Raw genomic sequence first — 19,920 nt, 5'->3', positions numbered from 1 at the left:
GGTCAGGGCGAGGCTTTGGACCCAAGAAACCACTCACTTGTGCAGCTTTGGACAAGGGTTTCACCTTCCTCAGCCTCAGTTTCCTCATCTGTAAAGAGGAAGGTTATAGCTTCCTCCTGTGGATCTTGTGAAATAGCTGTCTCAGGCATAGTAAGTGGCAACAGGGATGGGCATTCGCTGGGCTGAACTTGACTCTAGAAGCCTGCCCAGGCAGCTGAGGTTCATACACACACTGATCCACACACACACACACACCCTTCACCAGATCCAAGGAAGTGGTCATTTCCTCATTTCAGACACTCAAGACCCAGGGGGCACACAGGGGTATCACTGTGGTCAGCCTAGCTCAGCACCCAGAATAAAGTACTGAGTCAGGGAAAATTATGGGAAAGGGGATGTGGTTTTGGGGGGAGGCGGGGAGGGGGCCGCCCAGTGTGCTCCGGTCCTCCTGGCTGGGTCCACTCTGACACGGCGTACTCCGGCCTTGGAGAGGGGAAGCCGGTCCAAGGACTTCTCCGTGACCAGACCGGACACCTCCCACCTGTTCAGGTGAGGGCAGATGGCAGCTTTTCCCCGCTGCCACTTCCTGACACGTGGCCTCAGGGGCAGCCTGACTTGGGACGGGAAGGTGGGTCCTTGTCTCTGCTAAGCCGGGGGCCTGAGCTTGAAGCAGGGGCCCCACTCCCCATCCATCGGGCAGCCCCCAGAGGCGAGGGGCCAGGGAAGAGGAGTCGGCCGCTGAGGGCTGAGAAGGATGGTCCCCTGGGGAGAGAGAGGGTGAGGAGGGTGGGCCAGGGGCCAACTCAGCTCTCTCCCCATCCAGCTCCTTCCCCAGGTAGACATGGGGTCCGGTGCCTGGCCCCTCCTGGTACTAAACCTGCTGCTGCTCCTGCTGGCACGGCCACTCAGGGGCCAGACGGAAACATACTGCTATGGGATCCCCGGGATGCCGGGCCTGCCCGGGGCCCCCGGGAAGGATGGGTATGACGGACTGCCAGGGCCCAAGGGTGAACCAGGTGAGTCTTCCGGCCTGGCGGGGAGAGGTCACCTGGGGCCTGCGGGCAGGGCTTGGACTGTACATCCAGGACCAACTCGGGGGAAGGTGGACAGCGGCTTGATGGTGAGGAGGGTGGTCCCTTTGGCCACAGCCGCTCCCACGGCCGAGTTTTAACTCTCGTGGCAGGTCTGGCCCCCTCTCCCCCAGAGCCCAGGCCTCAGGCCTCCCTAATTCACCTCTTTGCCCCTCGGATTTCCCATCTGATATCAAGGAGAGACCTAGAGTGCCTGAGAAGGTGGCAGGAGGGTCCCAGGAGATAATCCAGGCGAAAGCTTTGGCAAACTTCTAAAACACCTTGTTATTGTTTTATTCCAGCCTTTCCGCCACTTGCCCTCTAACGTGGTTCCCAGTGACTGTAGCCCAGATGGTCAGGGTTCAAGTCCCAGCCCCACTGCTTCCCTGCCCCCCACCCTCTGTGTGTACTTGCCCAACTTATGTAGCCTCCCAGTGCCTCAGTTTCCTCATCTGTAAAATGGGGAGATGGTAGCACTTGTTGCACAGGGGTGCTGTGATGATTAATAAGATTAAATAGAAAACAGCATGTGGTAGGTATCTGTAAGTGCAAACTCTGATCATTGCTGCTCTTGTCATCCCTGTCTTTATCAGGGGTGTGTGCTCCCCTCCCTCCCTAGGGCTTTGGGTAGTTGGAGGGATGGGGAGTGAGGAGTCAGGGTCGCACTCACAGAATCATCTGTCAGAGATTCGCAGGCAAGCTCCAGCATAAGTGAAGAGGGCTGAGGACATGAATGGGCGCTGGGTGCTGGGTGAGAGCTGGAGTCTGGGGGCACCTTGTCTGGCGGTGGGCACACATCTGGGGGGGTGGAGTGTGTCCAGAGTGGGTGTGAAGGAGGCTGGGGCAGGGCTGGGCAGAGGTGACTGAAGTGGCAGAGGCATTGGGCGAGGGAGACCATTGGAGACGGATGTCCTTAGGAATTTCACTGTCACTTGCCCTCCTGGAAAGAGAGTGGAATTATACCAACATTCCAGAAGGAATCCTCCAACTCAGCCTGAGTCAAAGGAAGCCCCCAGGTCTGCCATTTTTCCAGGACCCTGAACTTTACCACTGCCTCTGGCTATCTCACTGCCCAGGGTGGTGGATGGGCACCAAGCTCCTAATTTGTGCCAGACATAGGTTCCAAGTGCTCGCCATAGATTCATCTTTCGGGACAGAAAAAACTAACTCTATTTTACAAATGAGAAAGCTGAGGCCAAAATCCTTTGAAGACGTGATTTACCCCCTTTTTACAAATGTCGAAGCTGAGGTTCTGGGAGATTGAGTCACTGGCCCGAAGTCACACACTGGGGTCCTGTTGGATTCCCGAGCCACACCCTCCACCACCACCTTCCACTGTCTCTCAAGCCTCCCTCCCCACGGGTGTGTCCGCCCCAACTGCCTGGAGAAGGAGGCACAGCCTTGCTCAGGATCGCTGACGGCCACCCCCGAGACCTGACGTTACTGAGCACTATCTATGAGGTGCCCAGCACACGCATGCTCCCACCCCACTCTGCTAGCCACTCCGGGGGGATCCCTTCCATTATGCCTTTATCTCACCTGGGATAACAGAGGCTCTGGGAGGGGAGGTCACCTGCCCGGGATCACACAGCCTGAAGCCCAGGTCTGCTGGGTTCTGATTCTCTTCTCCTAACCTGGGATCTACACGGCTCACCAGTTGCAGAGAATTCTGTTACAGTGGGTCTCCACCAACACCCACCGTAAAGGCAGTCAGAGGGGGAAACAGCCACGAGGGCCAGCAGGGGTGGTCAGAGAGGGCTTCTTGGGAGAGGAGACTGGAGTCAGGCCCTGAAAGATGAGTATGGTTTGGACAAGGGGAGAAGAAGCTCACAGAAGCTCCGATAACCAGGGCGGCAACAAGCATCAGACACTCGGACTGGGACTCAGCCAGACTTGATTTTTTGAGTCCTGACTCCACCTCTTACCGGTGGCATGGCCCTGGGCAGGTCTCTGGCCTCAGTTTCCCCATCTGTAACTTGAAGGAAATTGAGTTGGGCCAGCTGTCAGAGGGGCTGAATTGGGCTGAGAAGGGGTGGAGGGGCTGGAGAGAGGCAGCCTGGAAGGCTCCATCTGGAGGACCCCGTGTGCTAAGCCGGCCTGAGTGGTTCCAGCTCAGACATAGAAAGCAGTTTTGTGGAGCTCTGAATCTTATAAAATACTGAGGACCCTCTTTAAGAAAAATAGTACAAAATTAGGGATACATTTGATGCCAGGGGTCGGGGGAAGGTTACACAAACCTCCATATACTACAAAACTGTGTTAGAACTGCACACACAAACTGTGCGTGTAAAAGAGGAGCTGTGGTCAATTTCTTGATTTTTATTTCATACTTTAGTTCTGCAAAATTGGGGAAAACTGAGTAAAGAATACACAAGACTTTCTTATCCTTTTTTTTTTTGGCAACTTCCTGTGAATTTGTAATTATTTCAACATAAAAAGTTGAAAAACTTATATAAAATTACCCAAAGGACCTTGACAGGGTCAGTGCAAGTTAATAGGGCCTAAAGTTTAAGTTTTAGGAGCTTTCCAGAAAATCTGCCTCTGACCCATCTTCTGATTTTTTTGTCAAGAAAAAGTAGGAACGTAGACTTTTAGATGAGGAGGTATCTGAGGCTACGTGGTGTCCATGGGCTAACAGTCGTGGCTTCTGGCAAGCTCTCTGAGATCCAGCCCGGCTCTGACACCTCCTGAGCCGCCTGGTCCTACCCTCTCCATCACAATTGTGGGAACCGAGGCTGAGAGTTAGGGCCCAGCCTTAGCCAAGGTCAGAGGGCAAGACCAAGGGAAGGCAGGATTTGAACCAAAGTCTCCCTCCCCTCCTACTCCCTGCACAGCGCTCCCAGGTGGATAGGCAGCCATCTGGGGGAAGGAGAGTCCAGGGACCAAACCCTGGTGGGAGGCGCCTGGAGCACCATCGGGTCCCTCTTCCCATCCCCTGCCCCATCACTGCCTTCCCACCTGCTCTCTCCCCAGGAATCCCAGCTGCCCCTGGGACCCGAGGACCCAAGGGCCAGAAGGGAGACCCCGGCACACCTGGCTATCCTGGGAAGAACGGTCCCATGGGGACCCCGGGGATTCCGGGGGCTCCCGGCACCATGGGCCCCCCCGGGGAGCCGGGTGTGGAGGGCAGGTACAAGCAGAAACACCAGTCAGTGTTCTCAGTCACACGGCAGACTGTCCAGTTCCCGGAGGCCAACAGCCTGGTCAAGTTCAACCGGGTCATCACCAACCCGCAGGGGCATTATGACAAGGACTCTGGCAAATTCACCTGCAAAGTCCCTGGCCTCTACTACTTTGTCTTCCACACGTCGCACACGTCCAACCTGTGCGTGCTGCTGTACCGCAGCGGCTTCAAGGTGGCCACCTTCTGCGACCACATGACCAGCGCCAAGCAGGTCAGCTCGGGCGGCGTACTGCTGCGGCTGCAGGAAGGCCAGCAGGTGTGGCTGGCGGTCAACGACTACAACGGCATGGTGGGCATGGAAGGCTCTGACAGCGTTTTCTCCGGCTTCCTGCTCTTCCCTGACTAGGGTGGGCGGGTCTGCTCCGGTCCCCCGGGGGGCCGCTCCATCTCCCTCAGCTTCCCCGCGAGCACCCGCTGTGCTGCATCCATGCTCCGGCCCCTCTTGCCACCGATGAACGCCGCCTCCTCCAGGAAGCCCACCCTGCCCTCCTGCCCTGAGTTCTCTCCCTTCTCCTCTGGTACTGTCGTGGGTGTTTTCCAAGTCCGGGAAGAGGCAGGAGGCACACAAATAAATAACTAAATCAACAGCTATGTGCGGCTCTGAATCCTCACTGCCAATTCCCTAAAAAGCGATTCCCTTCATCTCCCACTTTGCACCTGTCACAGCCATCTGTGGCCTCCGGATTCAGGCATCAGTACAGCTTGGTGCCAAGGTTGAGACGCTCGGCACCACTTGGCCATTTGGGAGAGAGCTGCTCAAATGTGGCCGAAAGGCCGCAAGGGGTCCCCAAGGCGGGTGTCTGCTGTCACTTGTTCATGTGAGGGGCGCTACTGTCTTAAAGGTATCCATGCTCACAGGCGAATGGGAAAGTGTTTGAATTCCCATCCTATGTTGACCCCTGTTGAATTTCTGGAGCACCCATCACAAGAGGGGGTTGGGGCTCAGGCGGGTGCAGCACAGACACAGACGAGATGTGCAATGAATTTGTGCTGAATTAATGAATGAGTTGGGGTGAATGCATGAATGAACGGTAGGTAGATGAATGACCAAAAGCAGAGCGAGTGAGTGAGTCAAGAGAATCGTGATAGCTAACATGTATTGAACACTTACTGTGCACCAGGCGTGATGCTAACCCACCTATTAAATCATTTAACATTCATAACTATGCTCTGGGTGGGCATGGATGGGTGAGGGAGGATCTGACTCTTGGAGTCTGATTTCCCCCGAATAACTGAGACCCTGGGGGCCCCCAGGAGATCATCCAAAACCATGGCTTCCCGTAAGCCGTCGGGGCCTCACTGTGAGATTCCTGAGGGTGGGCCAGCTGGGTCATCTTGTTGGAGAACCAGGATGCTGGCCGTGAACTGCTGCACTTTCACTGTGCCGACCACAACGAGGGGTTGACAGCTCAGGTTCAAAAAGATAAAAAGTGTAACTTTCCTGCCCAGACTGTGACTCTGGCTTCAGAGCCCAGTGAGACCCGCGACTCACTCAGGCCAGGGAGAGCCAGCACAGCCCGGCTGGGGTCTCAGCTTGGTTCTACGAGGCCCTGTGGAGCCTCAAGACGAGGCTCAAGACGAGCCATAACAGCAGAGGCTGGAGCCCAGCTTTCCGCCCACCTCCATCCACTTTGGCTCTTTGTTCCTAAAAGCTGCTGTCTCATACCTCCAGAGATTTACCCATGATGTTCCTTCATTCTGTAGAGCTCCTGCCCCACTCACACAATCCACTTAGATAATACACACTCAGCTGTCAGGAATCAACACAAGGATCACCTCCTCCATGAAGCTTTCTCTGATTCTTCCCTTCGTGTCCCCACAGCGTCCTCCGCCAACTTGGACCACAGACTTGTTAGAACCCAGGTTTCCAAATCTGGGGGTGCAACAAAATTACCCGTGGATTTATTTACAAAACAAAAAGCAGATCTCTGGACTCAGACCTGTTATAGAAGTTTGAGAAGACTACTATTTCCAGCAAGCTCCAGGCTGTCTTGCATCTCAGGAGTGCGTCACAGAAGAGCTCTCAGAACCAGGCGAACCTGCATCGACCTGTTTCACCAATCAACCCATTCTGAAAAACTGAAAGCTACTCAAGGTTGATTCAAGGGCCACAGTGACTCCAGAGGCAGTAGCAGCAGTGTTGGGTTCCCGTGGAAGCGCTCCTAGGGGTGTTCTCCCCGGGGGCAGTGGAGGCTCTCACCCCAGGGTCAGGACGGGTCAGGTTCAAGTTCTCATCATAGTGTGGGGACCCAGTTCAGTCCCTGTTAGCCCCGAGATCTCTCTCACCCTCCTCAGCATCGGAAAAATGGCTGAAGCTAGTAAGCCCATGATGAAGAAAGCTTCACAATCTGTTCCCTTGGAGAGGGGTAAGAGAGAAAACGAACAATTCTGTAAACTCTTTATCGGTGACTTGAGCTCTGAGACCACAGAAGAAAGTCTGTGGGACTATTACCGGCAGTGGGGATATCTTACAGACTGTGTGTTAATAAGGGACCCTGCCAGCCAAAAATCAAGAAGATTTGGTTTCATCACATTTTCTTCCATGGCTGAGCTGGATGCTGCCATGGCGGCCAGACCTCATTTCATTGATGGGAAGATGGTTATGCCCAAACGCGCTGTCCCAAGAGAGGACCATGGAAAGCTGGGGGCTCTCATCACTGTGAAGAAGCTGTTTGTCGGCGGAATTACCGAAGACATGAAGGAACATCACCTTAGAGATTACTTTGAGAAGTACGGAAAAATCAACGCGATTGAGATAGTTACTGATGGACAGTCTGGCAAGAAAAGAGGCTTCGGATTTATTACTTTTGACGACCATGATCCTGTGGATAAGATCGTGTTGCAAAAAAATCATACTATCAATGGTCATCGTGCAGAAGTAAGAAAAGCCTTGTCTAGACAAGAGAGGCAAGAAGGCCAACATTTGAGAAGTCGAGGAGAAGGCGATGTTGGTTTGGGGTATTTTCATGGTGTTGGTGGAAATGTGGGAGCAGGACGAGGAAGGAACTTCAGAGGAGGAGCCGGTGGGTACGGAAGAGGGCGTCAGTTTGGGGATGGCTCTCACGGGTACGGAGGAAGAGCTGGAGGTGGTAGTTGGGGGGTTAGGCCTGGTTATGGGGGAGGACGAGGAGGATGTAGTGGTGGAGGGTCTGCAGATGGCTACCAGGATGAGGGCTTCAGAGCCTGTTATGACAACTATGGAGGAAGAAGCTACGCAAGTCGCAATGACAGCGATTCGGGGAATCAGAAGCAGAAACCTTCTAAGTACGATTTACTGAAAAGTGGAAAGTTGAGAGATAGCAGGAACATGGGCGGGTCATATACTGGAGGAAACCACGATCCAGGAGGCAGTAGAGGACATGGGGGTTATGGAGAGATAAGACGGTGGGGACCTTCTCAGTGGCCGTGGGCTTGACGGTATACAGAGGAGGGAATTACCACCCAGAGGGAAGAGAGGGGCTGCAGATGATCAAAATAACAGTGCTAAGGAAACTCTCACCTCAGTCATGCACAGATGCGCAGCGACACGGCAGAAGACACCTGAGCCAGTACCGAGAGCCACTTTATGAGTGGACTCAGTCATGTAGGAACACCGTCTTCCTACGGAGGAAAGACTTAAAGAAAATGCTTCTGAGACGGTGTTTTAGCTTTTGAAATGTTCTGTCTTTCCAGCACTCTCTGGAAGAGTGTAGAATCATCCCTTCTTTGATAATGTCCCATTTCCAAGTTTCGGTTGATATGGGAAACCTTTTTCAAGATTTTTCTCGAAGGTTTGAAAAACTGTTAGCCAGAATCAAGGGATACTAAGACATAATATCATTCTTCTTAAGAAATGTATTTCATGTGTAGACTTAAGAAGCTGTTGTACATTTAAGATTTAATAAAATAATTCTAAAAGTAAAACAGTAGGGGCTTGTCCTCTTTGAACGTTTTGCATTTTTACCTTTTAAATCTTTTCCTGTTTTAGGATATCAAAATTTGAACTGTGCAGTGTAGTGATATGACCTACACATATTATGAAATGATAACCAAAACAATTTTTTTCTTATGATGATGAATATTCTTAGGACTTACTCCCTTAACAACCTTTGTAATATCCTACAGCTGTGCTAATTTTGGTCACCTTGTTCATCATATCTTTTAAAATGTTGAATATCATGTCATGAACTTATTGGTCATTTGTATATATTTTTTGGATAAATGTCTATTCAGTTCCTTGGTCCATACCACAATTTGATATTTGCTATTGTGGTGTATGAGTTTTTGTTATACATTACATGTTTTGTGTTTAGCTTATAACTGGAAGCTTGTACCTTTCAACAGCCTTTATCCTGTATTTCCTTCCACCAGTTCTCTGCCCTTGGGAACCACAAACATGATTTTTTTTCTGAGTTTAATCTTTTTTTTTTTTTGGACATCACAAATAAATATGGTCATACCAAAAGACAGGTTTAGGGAGGACAAAGATGTGGGTGGGCAGGTGGTTTGCCAGGTGAAGTCAACGGATATCGTCCGCCAGTTGGCTTTTATGCACTTATTTCCTTATAAGTCTGACTCCCTACTGGACCATGAGCGTCCTAGAGGGCAGGTCCATTTGATACACACCTGGCTCATGCATAGGAGGGCGTGCGAAACGGGTTGGATGAGAAGGAAAGAGAGAAGAAGACACACACACAAATAACAGAGGCCAGGGCCCAGGAACCCAGGCTGCTTCACAGGGTCTGAGAGCCTCTGGCAGGGACAAGGCAGAGGTCACGGGGCCAGTCCACTCACAATGCACCTCCAGCAACCACTTAGCCGTCTGCCCGGCAGTGCCTCAAGTGATACATCTTTCTTCTCGTTTCTCTTTTGTTTAAAAAATCAATACACCGTTCATGTAGGCCACGGTGTCAGATCAGAGACCTGTACTTTGGAAGCAACCATTCTGGTGCCATTTCTATTTTCCATAATTGTTTCCTTGTTGCTGTCTCTTTGTCAGGAGGGACCGGCCTTTGAAAAATGCCAGCTTGTCTGCTGGGCTTAGGGGAGCTGGTGAGGGCTTTCAAGGGTAGAGGCAACGGTGGGAGAGGAGCTGGAATGAGGCATCCCAGGGGGCAGGGGGCCTCTTTTAAGACCACGGGGTGTGGAGGGGTCTTAGGCTTCTTTTCCATCAATCCCTCTCTACCAGGGAGGAAAGTCAGTGATTTTTTAAAAAGATTTATTTATTTATTGGCTGTGCTAGGTCTTCTTTGCTGTGTGCAGGTGTACTCTAGTTGCAGCGAGCGGGGTTGCTCTCTAGTTGCAGTTAAGTGGGCTTCTCACTGCAATGGCTTCTCCTGGGCTCTAGGGCAGTGGGCTTCAGTAGTTTTGGTGCACAGGCTTAGTTGTCCTGCGGCACACGGGATCTTAGTTCCCAGAGCAGAGGTTGAACCCACGTCCCCTGCATCGGAAGGCAGGTTCTTAACCACTGCACCATCAGGGAAGTCCCAAAGTCAAAGACCAGCTGGGTTTCCCAGGTGGCACCAGTGGTAAAAAATCTGCCTGCCAATGCAGGAGACATGAGATGCAGCTTCCATCCCTGGATCAGAAAGATCCCCTGGAGGAGGGCAAGACAACCCACTCCAGTATTCTTGGGCTTCCCTGGTGGCTTAGGCAGTAAAGAGTCTGTCTGCAACACGGGAGACCTGGGTTCAAGCTCTGGGTTGGGAAGACCCCTGGAGGAGGGCATGGCAACCCATTCCAGTATTCTTGCCTGGAGAATCCCCATGGACAGAGGAGCCCGGCAAGCTGCAGTCCATGGGGTCACAAAGAGTTGGACACAATTGAAGCAACTTAGCACGTACACATACATGAGACCAGCTGGCTCTCATTCAGGGGTCAAGGGTCCCCCTAGCTCCTGACTTCTAATCCAGGCATGGCTCCTGTGCATACAGGCTCCAAGATTTCTGTCTTTTCTTCAGAGAAATGATACTACTCTCAACTTTGCATTGGTGCCTACCAAGGGCTTGGTGTTCAGCTAAGCCTTGACATGCAGGGCTACCTCAGTGGCCCCCAACAACCATTCCAGGAGGTAGGTGCCCAGGTCCCTGGTTCATATGGGGGGAAGCTGCCTGAGGCCACATAGCTAGAAAGAGGTAGGCCTGGGATTCAAACTTGCAGGGGGCTGATTCCAACCCTCCTGGCCCCAAACCGTGCTGCTTCCTATTCTATGCTCCTTCTGCGTCTACCTCAAGTTCAAGTTCACTTTTCCCATTGTCACCAGCCACCAAATTACTGGAGGGTCTATATTTGGTTGGGCCCAGAGACCCTTGGGTTTTATCAAATGGGTCTCTCACCCACTACAGTAAACACTTCATTTCCATCAAGCAGCATCCACAAGCGAAACGATTTTATACCTCCAAGCACCGATGTCAAGAGAGCCCTCATGACCTATGGCAGCTCCTGGGACTTGCTGGGCAAGCATCCCTGAGAGGGGCCTCACTGATGCAGCCCCAGTGAGAGGGCTTGCATCTCAGCACCAGGGATGCCAGGCTCTGAGTCCTGATCTGCCACGAGGTTGAGGCACGGGCTCCGGTAGCCACTTCTTGTGACATTCTTCACAGGAGCAATGAAACCTGTGCCCCTTGATGTTTAATACCAGGGCTTCCCTGATAGCTCAGTTGGTAAAGAATCCACCTGCAATGCAGGAGATCCCAGTTCGATTCCTGGGTCAGGAAGATCCACTGGAGAAAGAATAGGCTACCCACTGCAGTATTCTTAGGCTTCTCTTGTGGCTCAGCTGGTAAAGAATCCTTCTGCAATGCAGGAGACTGGATTCGATCCCTGGGTTGGGAAGATCCCCTGCAGAAGGGAAAGGCTACCCACTCCAGTATTCTGGCCTGGAGAATTCCATGGACTCTTTAGTCCATGGAGTTGCAAAAAGTTGGAGAGTCCCTTGGACTGCAAGGAGATCAAACCAGTTCATCCTAAAGGAAATCAGTCCTGAAAATTCATTGGAAGGACTGATGCTGAAACTCCAAAACTTTGGCCACCTGATGCAAAGAGCTGACTCATTTGAAAAGACTCTGATGCTGGGAAAGGTTGAAGGTGGGAGCAGAAGGGGATGACAGAGGATGAGATGGTTCGATGGCATCACCAACTCAATGGACATGAGTTTGAATAAACTCCAGGAGTTGGTAATGGACAGGGAGGCCTGCCATGCTGCAGTCCATGGGATCACAAAGAATTGGACATGACCGAGTGACTGAACTGAACTGATGTTTAATACCAGTCTCCCCCGGTACAAGAGACATTCCCTGGGGGTCAGACCCAGGGCTGATTTGCTTGTGACTCCATCTCCAGTGTTCGTAGAGGCTTATGATAAATATTTGTTGAATGATAACTTTCTCCCCCCTGGGCCTCAGTTTCCTCATATATAACATGAACAGCAATGGGTGGGGTGACCTCCAAGTCCTGCTCTCCCGGAATCCTATGATGCCAGGACCAACAAGCAACAGGATCAGGTCCACTGGAAGAAGAGGGAGGGACATAAATAAATAATGACCACATTTAAAATTCACTTTTCATTATTAGATTACTTTCTGAGAATAGAAGAAGAGCAGGGCTGTAAAGAGAAGCAAAGCAGAAGAGATGAGCCCAGAAAGGGGGGGCCCGGGACACAGTTTGATACTGACAATTAACATGTGCACTGCGCTTCACAGTTAACCCTCCTCCTTCTCCTCCACTATCCCGTCTGAGCTCCACAGTGCTCTGTGCAACCTGGAAAGCAAGTGCAATTATGGTCCCATCGCGCAGCAGAGGAATCTGGGGCTCCCAAGGGTTCCCCGGGGCTCAGTGGTAAAGAACCTGCCTGCCAATTCAGGAGATGCAGGTTGGATCCTTGGGTCTTGCCTGGGAAATTCCATGGACAGAGGATCCTGGTGGGCTACAGTCCATGGGGTTGCAAAGAGTCAGACACGACTTAGCAACTGAACAACAATAACAACAAAAAACTTGTTTTCTTTGGAATCCTAATTCTGTAAATACAGCCACTAAAATCCTCCTGCAATGCAGGAGAGGCAGGTTCAGTCCCTGGGTCGGGAAGATCTCCTGGAGAAGGAAATGGCAACCCACTCCGGTATTCTTGCCTGGAGAATCGCATGAACAGAGGAGCCTGGTGGGCTACAGTCCATACGGTTGCAAAGAGTCAGACAGGACTGAGCAACTAAACAAGCACAGATGTTTAGCTGCTAAGTGGCAGAGCCAGAATCTGAATCAGGGTTTCTGACTGCAAACCCAGCCCTCGGGCAGCAGGCGGGCCACATCTCCACTTCGTGGAGGAACACCGCAGTTCCTGCAGAAGTTCATGAGGTCAGGGCCCTTGGCAGGCGCTCTCTGCCACCACTGTGGACATTCCCCTGGAACACCCTACTCCCCACAACAGCTGCTGAGCTGGCGAAACCAAACTAGCCCCCCACCCATCCTATTTACAGTAAACCCCTCCCGATTGCAGAAATGGGACCTGAAAGTGCCTGAGGACAGCAGAAAGCGTGAGAGTGGGGTCAACGGGGAAGGAGGCTGGCCTGCCGGGCCCGCGGAGGGTGCCGTCAGGGGCAGGCCCCTCTCTTCTCTGGGGCATGGAACTTCCGCTTTGGACAGAGAGCAGGAGGCTCCCGGCACCCAGTCCCACTCTGCCCAGCCCAGCGGCCTCAGAGGACACAGGCTCCCAGGTGAGGACGGGGCTTAGCAATAGGGGGACCGGCTGACAGGACCAGTATGCCAGAGGGTGGCGCTTCCTGAGTAGAGGGCCCCACATCCTCTGTCTCTGAGCCACTGGGAGGGTTGGACTCTGAGGGTTCCTGCACCCCATCCCAGACCTCAGGAATCAATTCCTCTGGGGGGTCAGCTCGAGAGTCTGCTGCTACCGGGGGCCCTGGGTAATGGGGAGACATCAGAGTAAAGGCTCTAGGGTCACCGATGCTGGAGCTGAGCCCCGCTTCTGCCTCTCAGGAGCTGGCGATCTGGACCAAGTGACATAACTCTCTCAGCCTGGATCCTCTCGGGGGAAAACAGAACTTTTCAGGGGTGCTGTGAGCCCTAAAGGAGACCAGCTCAGCCTCTGCTTAGCGCACTGCCTGGCTCAGGGTATGTCAGAGGCAGAGGTGAAACCAGAACCCAGAATCCCCTCCACCCACTCAGCCTTTCTCTGACACCTGCCTTCTATTTCCTTGCAGTCTGGTGAGAAAGCTCCGCTAGCCTCTTTCAAGGACGAGGTGGGATGATGGCAGGTGGAGTTGTGATGAGTTATTAGTTAGCGTTGACACAACTCAGTTATGCTTGTGCAGGTTAGAGGTGGGTCAGGCACCGTGCTAGAGACAGAGCTCCTTCTAGGCTCCGTCTCATGTAATCCTCTGGCAGCCCTGTCAGGCGGAAATAAACTTTGCCAAAGGCTCAGGGAGGTTAAGGTGCTTGCCTGAAGTCATGCGGCAAGGTAGCAGTGGAGGGGGAGTTCAAGGTCAAACTGGCCTGACTCCAAGTCAGGGCGAAAGGGGCTGTTAGAGCTGGGGAAGATGGATGATGCCAGGAAAGATGTGAGGAGTGAGGCTGATGGTGGTGATTGATGCTGAAGGCAGAGGGTGGTCAGATCTGCTGAGGGCTAAGTCTTGGCCCAAGTCTAAGATTCAGTGGCCCCTGAAATAGGCCAGAACCCAGATCGCCCCACTCCCCCACCCCACCTCCAGCTTCCCCAAGAGACCCGAGTCTCATCGTCAACCCCTACCCCACCCCACCACCCTAGCAGCCAGCCAGAGCTCCCCCACTCCTGCGCTGCCTTCACCTGGGAGACCCCCTCCCTGAGCCCCGCCTCCCAAAGGGACCAAATTCTTCCTTTAGTTTTCCAAGCATCCTCTGCGGTGTCCTGAAACTTGGGGATTCCCGGATGATGGTGATAATTTAAAAATAGCTAATATTCATTACGCATCTCCAATACGCCAGGCTATTGTGAGCCCAACTCATCTGTCCTCCCACCAACCCCATCAGTCACTGCTTAGGACACTGCCTGGTTCAGGGTATGTCAGAGGCAGAGGTGAAATCAGGACCCAGGACCCCCTCTGCCCACCCAGCAATTTCTCTGACACCGGCCTTCTCTTATTTCCTCGCAGTCTGATGAGAAAGCACAGCAGAGATCAGGCAGAGGTCAGGATTATCCCCATTTTACAGAAGGAGAAACTGGCCAGAGAGAAGCCACTTGCCTAAGGCCCGTAGCTAAGAAGGAGCAGAAGCCTGGTTTGGACTCTCTTGGGAGCAGTGTTCCTCTCCTTGTGACCCTCCAGGCCTCTCACCTTTGGTGACACTCCCAACAACAGCAGCAATAATAGTAATGATAATAACAGCCATCAATGGGCACTGGCCCCGCCTCCAGCACTGCGCTAAGCATAGGCCGTGCTGCAGCTCCTTGTATCATGCCGTTTGGCTCCAAAGCCTGGGTTTTAACCCCCAGGTAGAGAGGCCTCTGGGCTTCCCCCGTGGCTGAGCAGTAAAGAATCTGCCTACAATGCAAGAGCCACAGGAGATGCGGGTTCCATCCCTGGGTCGGGAGGATCCCCTGGAGGAGGGTATGGCAGCCCACTCCAGTATTCCTGCCTGGAGAATCCCATGGACAGAGGAGCCTGGTGGGCTATGGTCCACAGGGTCGCAAAGAGTCGGACACGACTGAAGCAACTGAGCGTGCACGCAGAGGCCTCTTAATGTAACACCCCATGGGGTTTAGACCTAGCAGAAGTGGGTTTGAATCCCAGCCGAGTATGGCTGTGTGACCTCGATCAAGGTTCCCAGTCTCTCCACTGCCCAGTTTCTTCATCTGTGAAATGAAACAGCAGGGTGCTTTCTCAGGGGGCTGCTGTAAGGAGCAAATTAAATGAAAGAACGACCGGTAAAGCATTTGGCATAGAGCCTGGCACCTGCTAAGTGCCCAATGCATTGGTTATTAAGGTTGTCAAACTGTCGTTTGTAAAACCTCAGGCAAGATAAATAGAATGTCAGCCTCTCTCAGGAGCATGACAGAGCCCAAGCTGGTCACTCATGGCCCTGGTCACATCCATCTTTGCATTCCTCTTTGCCTGGTACCCAGCACAGCTTCCGGCCTCACTCAGGAGTCTGAACCATGAACTGATCAGGACCAGACCGAGGGGGCTGGGGCTGATTTTCTGAGCACACAAGCCCAAATCAGCAGGTTATTATGGTCTCAGGAAGGCCTCCAGGTGCCAAATTCTGTGTTAGCACAGGCACTGCAGGGCAAAGGAGACCACAGCCTGACCACAGCCCTGCCATTAACCAACTCACTGGGCGATTTAGGAAGGGTTGTTTCCTAATGTTTGCATCTCAGTGTCCTCGTCTGCAAGATGGGAAAATAATCACAACCCACCTCTCCAGAGTGCTGTGAGGATCAGACAACAGCAGCTATGGGTCTGAACTAGAGCCCCCAAACCCCGTGACTCTTTCCCAGCCATGGCCTTGCCTGGGTCCCCATGGTTATCCTGGGAGATGGGCTGGGACCACTCTGCTCGCCTCTCTAAGTGCAGGAGACTGCCCAGCTTTTGTGGGCTGAGCGGTAATGAGGGAAGTCTTCCTGGAAGAGAAAGGCTTGGACAGGAGCCTTGAAAGATGGGGAGAAATTGGATATGGGCAAAGGTGGAACGGGCTGCCTCGGAAGGTAATGAGCTTCCCATCACTGAGATGGTACAAACGCTGGATGGGAAGAGGCCTGGGCAGAGATGTTGTTGAGGAGACTTAACAGTAAGCTGAGGGTTCCTCAAGAAGTTAAACCCAGGATTACCATAAGACCTAGTAATCCCACTAAGTATATACCCAAGAATTAAAAATAAGTATTCAGACAAATCCTTGTACGTGAATGCTCACAGCAGTGCTATTCACAATAAGCAAAAGGTGGAAACTTCCCAAATGCCCATCAATAATAAATGGATTAACAAGATGTAATATGTCCATACAATGGAATATTATTTAGCCATTAAGAAGGAACGAGGTACTGATCCATGCTACAATGCAGATGAACCTCAGAAACATTATGCTAAATGAAATGTCAGACACAAAAGGTTACACAGTATATACAATTCTACTTCTATGAAATATCCGGAATAGGTAAATCCATAGAGTCAGAAAGCAGAGAAGTGGGTTGCCAGGGACCAAAGCAGGGAGGGGGATTTGGAGGTAACTGACTAGTGAGTACAGAATGTTATTTGAGGGTTACTGAATTGATGGAAATAGTTTGGAACTAGACAGAGGAGAGGGTTATACAATACTGTGAATGTGCTAAACACCACTGAAATGCTCACTTTAAAAGGTTAAATCTGTGTTATGAGAATATCAACTCAATTTTTAAAAAGGAAGAAGCCAAGGGTTGGACTAGATGAGTTTTAAGGTCCCTTCTGTCCTGAGAAGTGATGCATGGGCATTGGCCATGCTGACAAGCTCAAGATGCCCCAGGGTTTCTGTCTCATTCCCCAGGATTCTCACCAGGGCCCAGAGCCTTTGGAGGGACCTGAGAATATTCTACCAGAAGAGGTGGCCTGCTATGCTGGCAAGGCCACTGGCTTCAGTGCCACATAGGCCTGGGTTCAAGTCCTGGCTGCAGTCCTTCCTGTGTGACCCTGAGCAAGTGACTTGACCTCTCTGAACCTCAGTCTCCTCTTCAGTGTAGAAACATTGGTTCTTCTGTGCAGGGCTGCTCTGAGGATATAACTGTGGAAGAAGCACAGGCAGCCCAAATTCAGAAGCTCTAATGACTGAGAACCCTTGGACCAAAATGTCAAACCACAGCAATCAAGACCCTGACCTCCCTGCCGGTTCTCAACACTCCAGACACTGTGTGGCCTCTGGGCCTTTGCCTCCTGTCTTTTCCCCCCAGCCCTGTCTGATCCTTTGGGTCTCCACCTAAACATCACTACTCAGAGATGCCTCCCTTGTCTAGAAAACTTTTCTGGCAGGAGAACGCCCCTCACAAAACCAGCCCTCGGGGCCCCCTTTCATTTCATTTCAGTCAGAGCGCTCCCCACAGCATATGACCAGTTCCATTGACTTGCATGTGACCTGTGTCTAGTCCCCCATACCATCAGCTCCATGAAGGCAGGGACCATATCTGTCTTGTTCATCACGGTATCCCCAGCACCCAGAACAGGGTCCAGGGTCTGGTGGATAAGACACTCAGGGAACACAGGAACAAGTGAAGGAATGAATGAACAGGCTGTGGCCATGACCAATCACATTGTCTTGTCCCCCGACAGGGAACAGCTGAGACAGGGCCGTGATGAAGACCCCTCGGGGCAGCGTGTTGGTGCTGCTGCTCCTGAATCTGCTCCGTGTCTCCTGGGCCCAGAGCAACTGCATCAGGCCGTCCATCCCTGGCATCCCGGGCATTCCCGGGAAACCAGGCTCCGATGGCAAGCCTGGGACTCCAGGGACAAAGGGAGAGAAAGGTACTGTGGATGCTAGGAACGCACGAGGGTCACTCCCCAAGGCCCTGTCACCCACCTCCCAAGTCAGCGGCCCTCCTTAGAGAGCGCAAAACACTTGCAAAGCCATCAGCTTGCTGAGCCCTTCACAATAACCTTGCAAGGAAGGGATTCTGATCCCCACTTTACAGGTGGGAAAACTGATGTCCAGAAAGGCTACTGACTTGCCCGAGGGAGCCCAGTAAATGTTGAAAGTGAAGTGTTAGTCTCTCAGTCGTGTCCTGACTCTTTGCAATCCTATGGACTGTAGCCCGCCAGGCTCCTCTGTCTATGGAATTTTCCAGGCAAGAATACTGGAGTGGGTTACCATTTCCTTCTCCAGGGGATCTTTCCCACCCAGGGACTGAACCCTGGTCTCCCGCACTGCAGGCAGACTTTTTTTACTGTCTGAGCCACTGGGGAAGCCCAGTCAATGTTGAGGCTGAGGCCAAACCTTGGCTGTCTTACCACTAAATCCACTGTGACCACAGAGTCCTGGGGTCCCTCCAGGGTCGGCGGCTTCAGCCCTCTGAACTGCTCTTTCCTCACCTGTAAAATGAGGTCAGTGCTCCTTTGCAGAGTTGTCAGTGGGTTTAAACGAAGCTGCCTGCCCCTCAAACCCCCCGTGAGATGTAGTTCACACGTCCATTTAACCACAGCCAACTGCTCTCATCGCACAATTTCCTTGAATCCTCACGAGCCCACAAAATATCATCATCCCCATTTTCCAGATGAGGAAGCTGAGCCTTGGGGAACGTGAGTCAGTCAAGGGGACACGACTAAGAATGGCAAAGGTGATGTGAGAAACTCACCTGCCTGGCCCCTGAGCCCACGTTCACAGTAACCAGACTGCCACTCTCCCGGAAGAGAAGGCTTTATATCTTGTGCCAAACCAAGGAGGGGTTTGGAGTGGTGGGGTGAGAAGGGTTCAAATGCCCACTTCCGGGTTCAGCAAGACACCACTCCCCACCCCGATGACCCTCGGTCCCCATTACCACCAAGCACATCCCAGACGTGGAAAGCTGGGCTTTCTGGAAGGAGGCTTGCAGGCCTGCCCGTCCTCGTGTTCACAGACGGGACGCAGAGGCCCAGAGGGAAGCAGGGGCCTGTCTGAGGCTACCCAGTCAGGCTCCGTGCATCCCAGCCCAGCTCCTTCCAGTCCCCAGCCATCTCTGGCCCCCTCATTTCTCTCATCTCTGCTTTTCCAGGGCTTCCAGGGCTCGTTAGCCACCTCAACGAGAATGGCGAGAAGGGGGACCCAGGGTTTCCTGGGATGCCTGGAAAAGTCGGCCCCAAGGGCCCCATTGGGCCCAAGGGTGTCCCAGGGCCTCCCGGAGTCCGAGGCCCCAAGGGTGAATCGGGAGACTACAAGGCCACGCAGAAAATCGCCTTCTCAGCCTCACGCACCATCAACCACCACCAGAGACAGGGCCAGCCCATCCGCTTCGACCACGTTATCACCAACGCCAACGAAAACTACCAGGCTCGGAGCAGCAAGTTCACGTGCAAGGTGCCCGGGCTCTACTTCTTCACCTACCATGCCAGCTCCCGAGGGCAGCTGTGCGTGGACCTCATGCGGGGCCGGGCGGAGCCCCAGAAGGTGGTCACCTTCTGCGACTACGTCCAGAACACCTTCCAGGTCACCACAGGCAGCATCGTGCTCAAGCTAGAGAAGGATGAGACCGTCTTCCTGCAGGCCACCGAAAAGAATGCTCTGGTGGGCATCGAAGGCGCCAACAGTATCTTCTCCGGGTTCATGCTCTTCCCTGACACAGAAGCGTGACCTGTGGGGCCGATTCACCCCTGCTCCCACCAGCCAAGCTCTCTTTCTCCCCAACACCAACCCCCATATCCCGGCCAAAGCACACAGTAGGGCTCCACGGGTGTTGCTGAATGGATGAGTTAATAAAGTTTCCAAGGCCAAGGGACAGTGGTCTAATTCAACTCTGTGTCCCCACAAGTAGCACATAGTAGGTGCTTGGAAATGTTGCTTGAATGCTGGTTGAATGACGGAACAACAAATGACCTCTGAAATGACCCTAAATGATTGAATAATAAATGACCTCTGAAAGCAGAGTGAGTGGAAGTCGCTCAGTCGTGTCAGACTCTGTGACCCCATGGACCATACAGTCCATGGAGTTCTCCAGGCCAGAATACTGGAGTGGGTAACCTTTCCCTTCTCCAGGGGATCTTCCCAACCCAG

The 19,920-nt window shown here is 52.6% G+C and overlaps 3 protein-coding genes across 3 annotated transcripts; all 3 read left to right on the top strand.

Annotated features, from left to right (window-relative positions):
• The first annotated feature begins 473 nt into the window (after positions 1-473).
• Positions 474-4,845, top strand: C1QC (complement C1q C chain). The gene is made up of 3 exons (NM_001206396.1): positions 474-549; positions 824-1,016; positions 4,044-4,845. The coding sequence occupies exons 2-3, from the start codon at positions 842-844 to the stop codon at positions 4,598-4,600; spliced, it is 732 nt and encodes a 243-aa protein (NP_001193325.1). The 5' UTR covers positions 474-549; positions 824-841; the 3' UTR covers positions 4,601-4,845.
• A 102-nt stretch (positions 4,846-4,947) lies between these two features.
• LOC112443416 (heterogeneous nuclear ribonucleoproteins A2/B1-like) lies at positions 4,948-8,651 on the top strand. Its single transcript, XM_059879790.1, has one exon. It carries the CDS (start codon positions 6,560-6,562, stop codon positions 7,667-7,669), a length of 1,110 nt encoding a protein of 369 aa, XP_059735773.1. The 5' UTR covers positions 4,948-6,559; the 3' UTR covers positions 7,670-8,651.
• Positions 8,652-12,899: 4,248 nt separating this feature from the next.
• On the top strand, positions 12,900-19,641 carry C1QB (complement C1q B chain). The gene is made up of 3 exons (NM_001046599.2): positions 12,900-12,941; positions 17,511-17,702; positions 18,926-19,641. Exons 2-3 carry the CDS (start codon positions 17,534-17,536, stop codon positions 19,498-19,500), a joined length of 744 nt encoding a protein of 247 aa, NP_001040064.1. The 5' UTR covers positions 12,900-12,941; positions 17,511-17,533; the 3' UTR covers positions 19,501-19,641.
• Positions 19,642-19,920: the final 279 nt, after the last annotated feature.

This window comes from Bos taurus, chromosome 2 (genome assembly GCF_002263795.3).
Source record: "Bos taurus isolate L1 Dominette 01449 registration number 42190680 breed Hereford chromosome 2, ARS-UCD2.0, whole genome shotgun sequence".
NCBI classification, from domain to species: domain Eukaryota; kingdom Metazoa; phylum Chordata; class Mammalia; order Artiodactyla; family Bovidae; genus Bos; species Bos taurus.
The sequence above is the reverse complement of the archived record's forward strand: the minus strand, read 5'-3'. Positions and strand labels throughout refer to the sequence as shown.

Coding starts and splice junctions, on each gene's coding strand:
- C1QB (NM_001046599.2), top strand. CDS start 17,534: ATGAAGACCCCTCGGGGCAGCGTGTTGGTGCTGCTGCTCCTGAATCTG. Junction 17,703..18,925: donor AGGGACAAAGGGAGAGAAAG/GTACTGTGGATG, acceptor CTGCTTTTCCAG/GGCTTCCAGGGCTCGTTAGC.
- LOC112443416 (XM_059879790.1), top strand. CDS start 6,560: ATGGCTGAAGCTAGTAAGCCCATGATGAAGAAAGCTTCACAATCTGTT.
- C1QC (NM_001206396.1), top strand. CDS start 842: ATGGGGTCCGGTGCCTGGCCCCTCCTGGTACTAAACCTGCTGCTGCTC. Junction 1,017..4,043: donor AGGGCCCAAGGGTGAACCAG/GTGAGTCTTCCG, acceptor CTCTCTCCCCAG/GAATCCCAGCTGCCCCTGGG.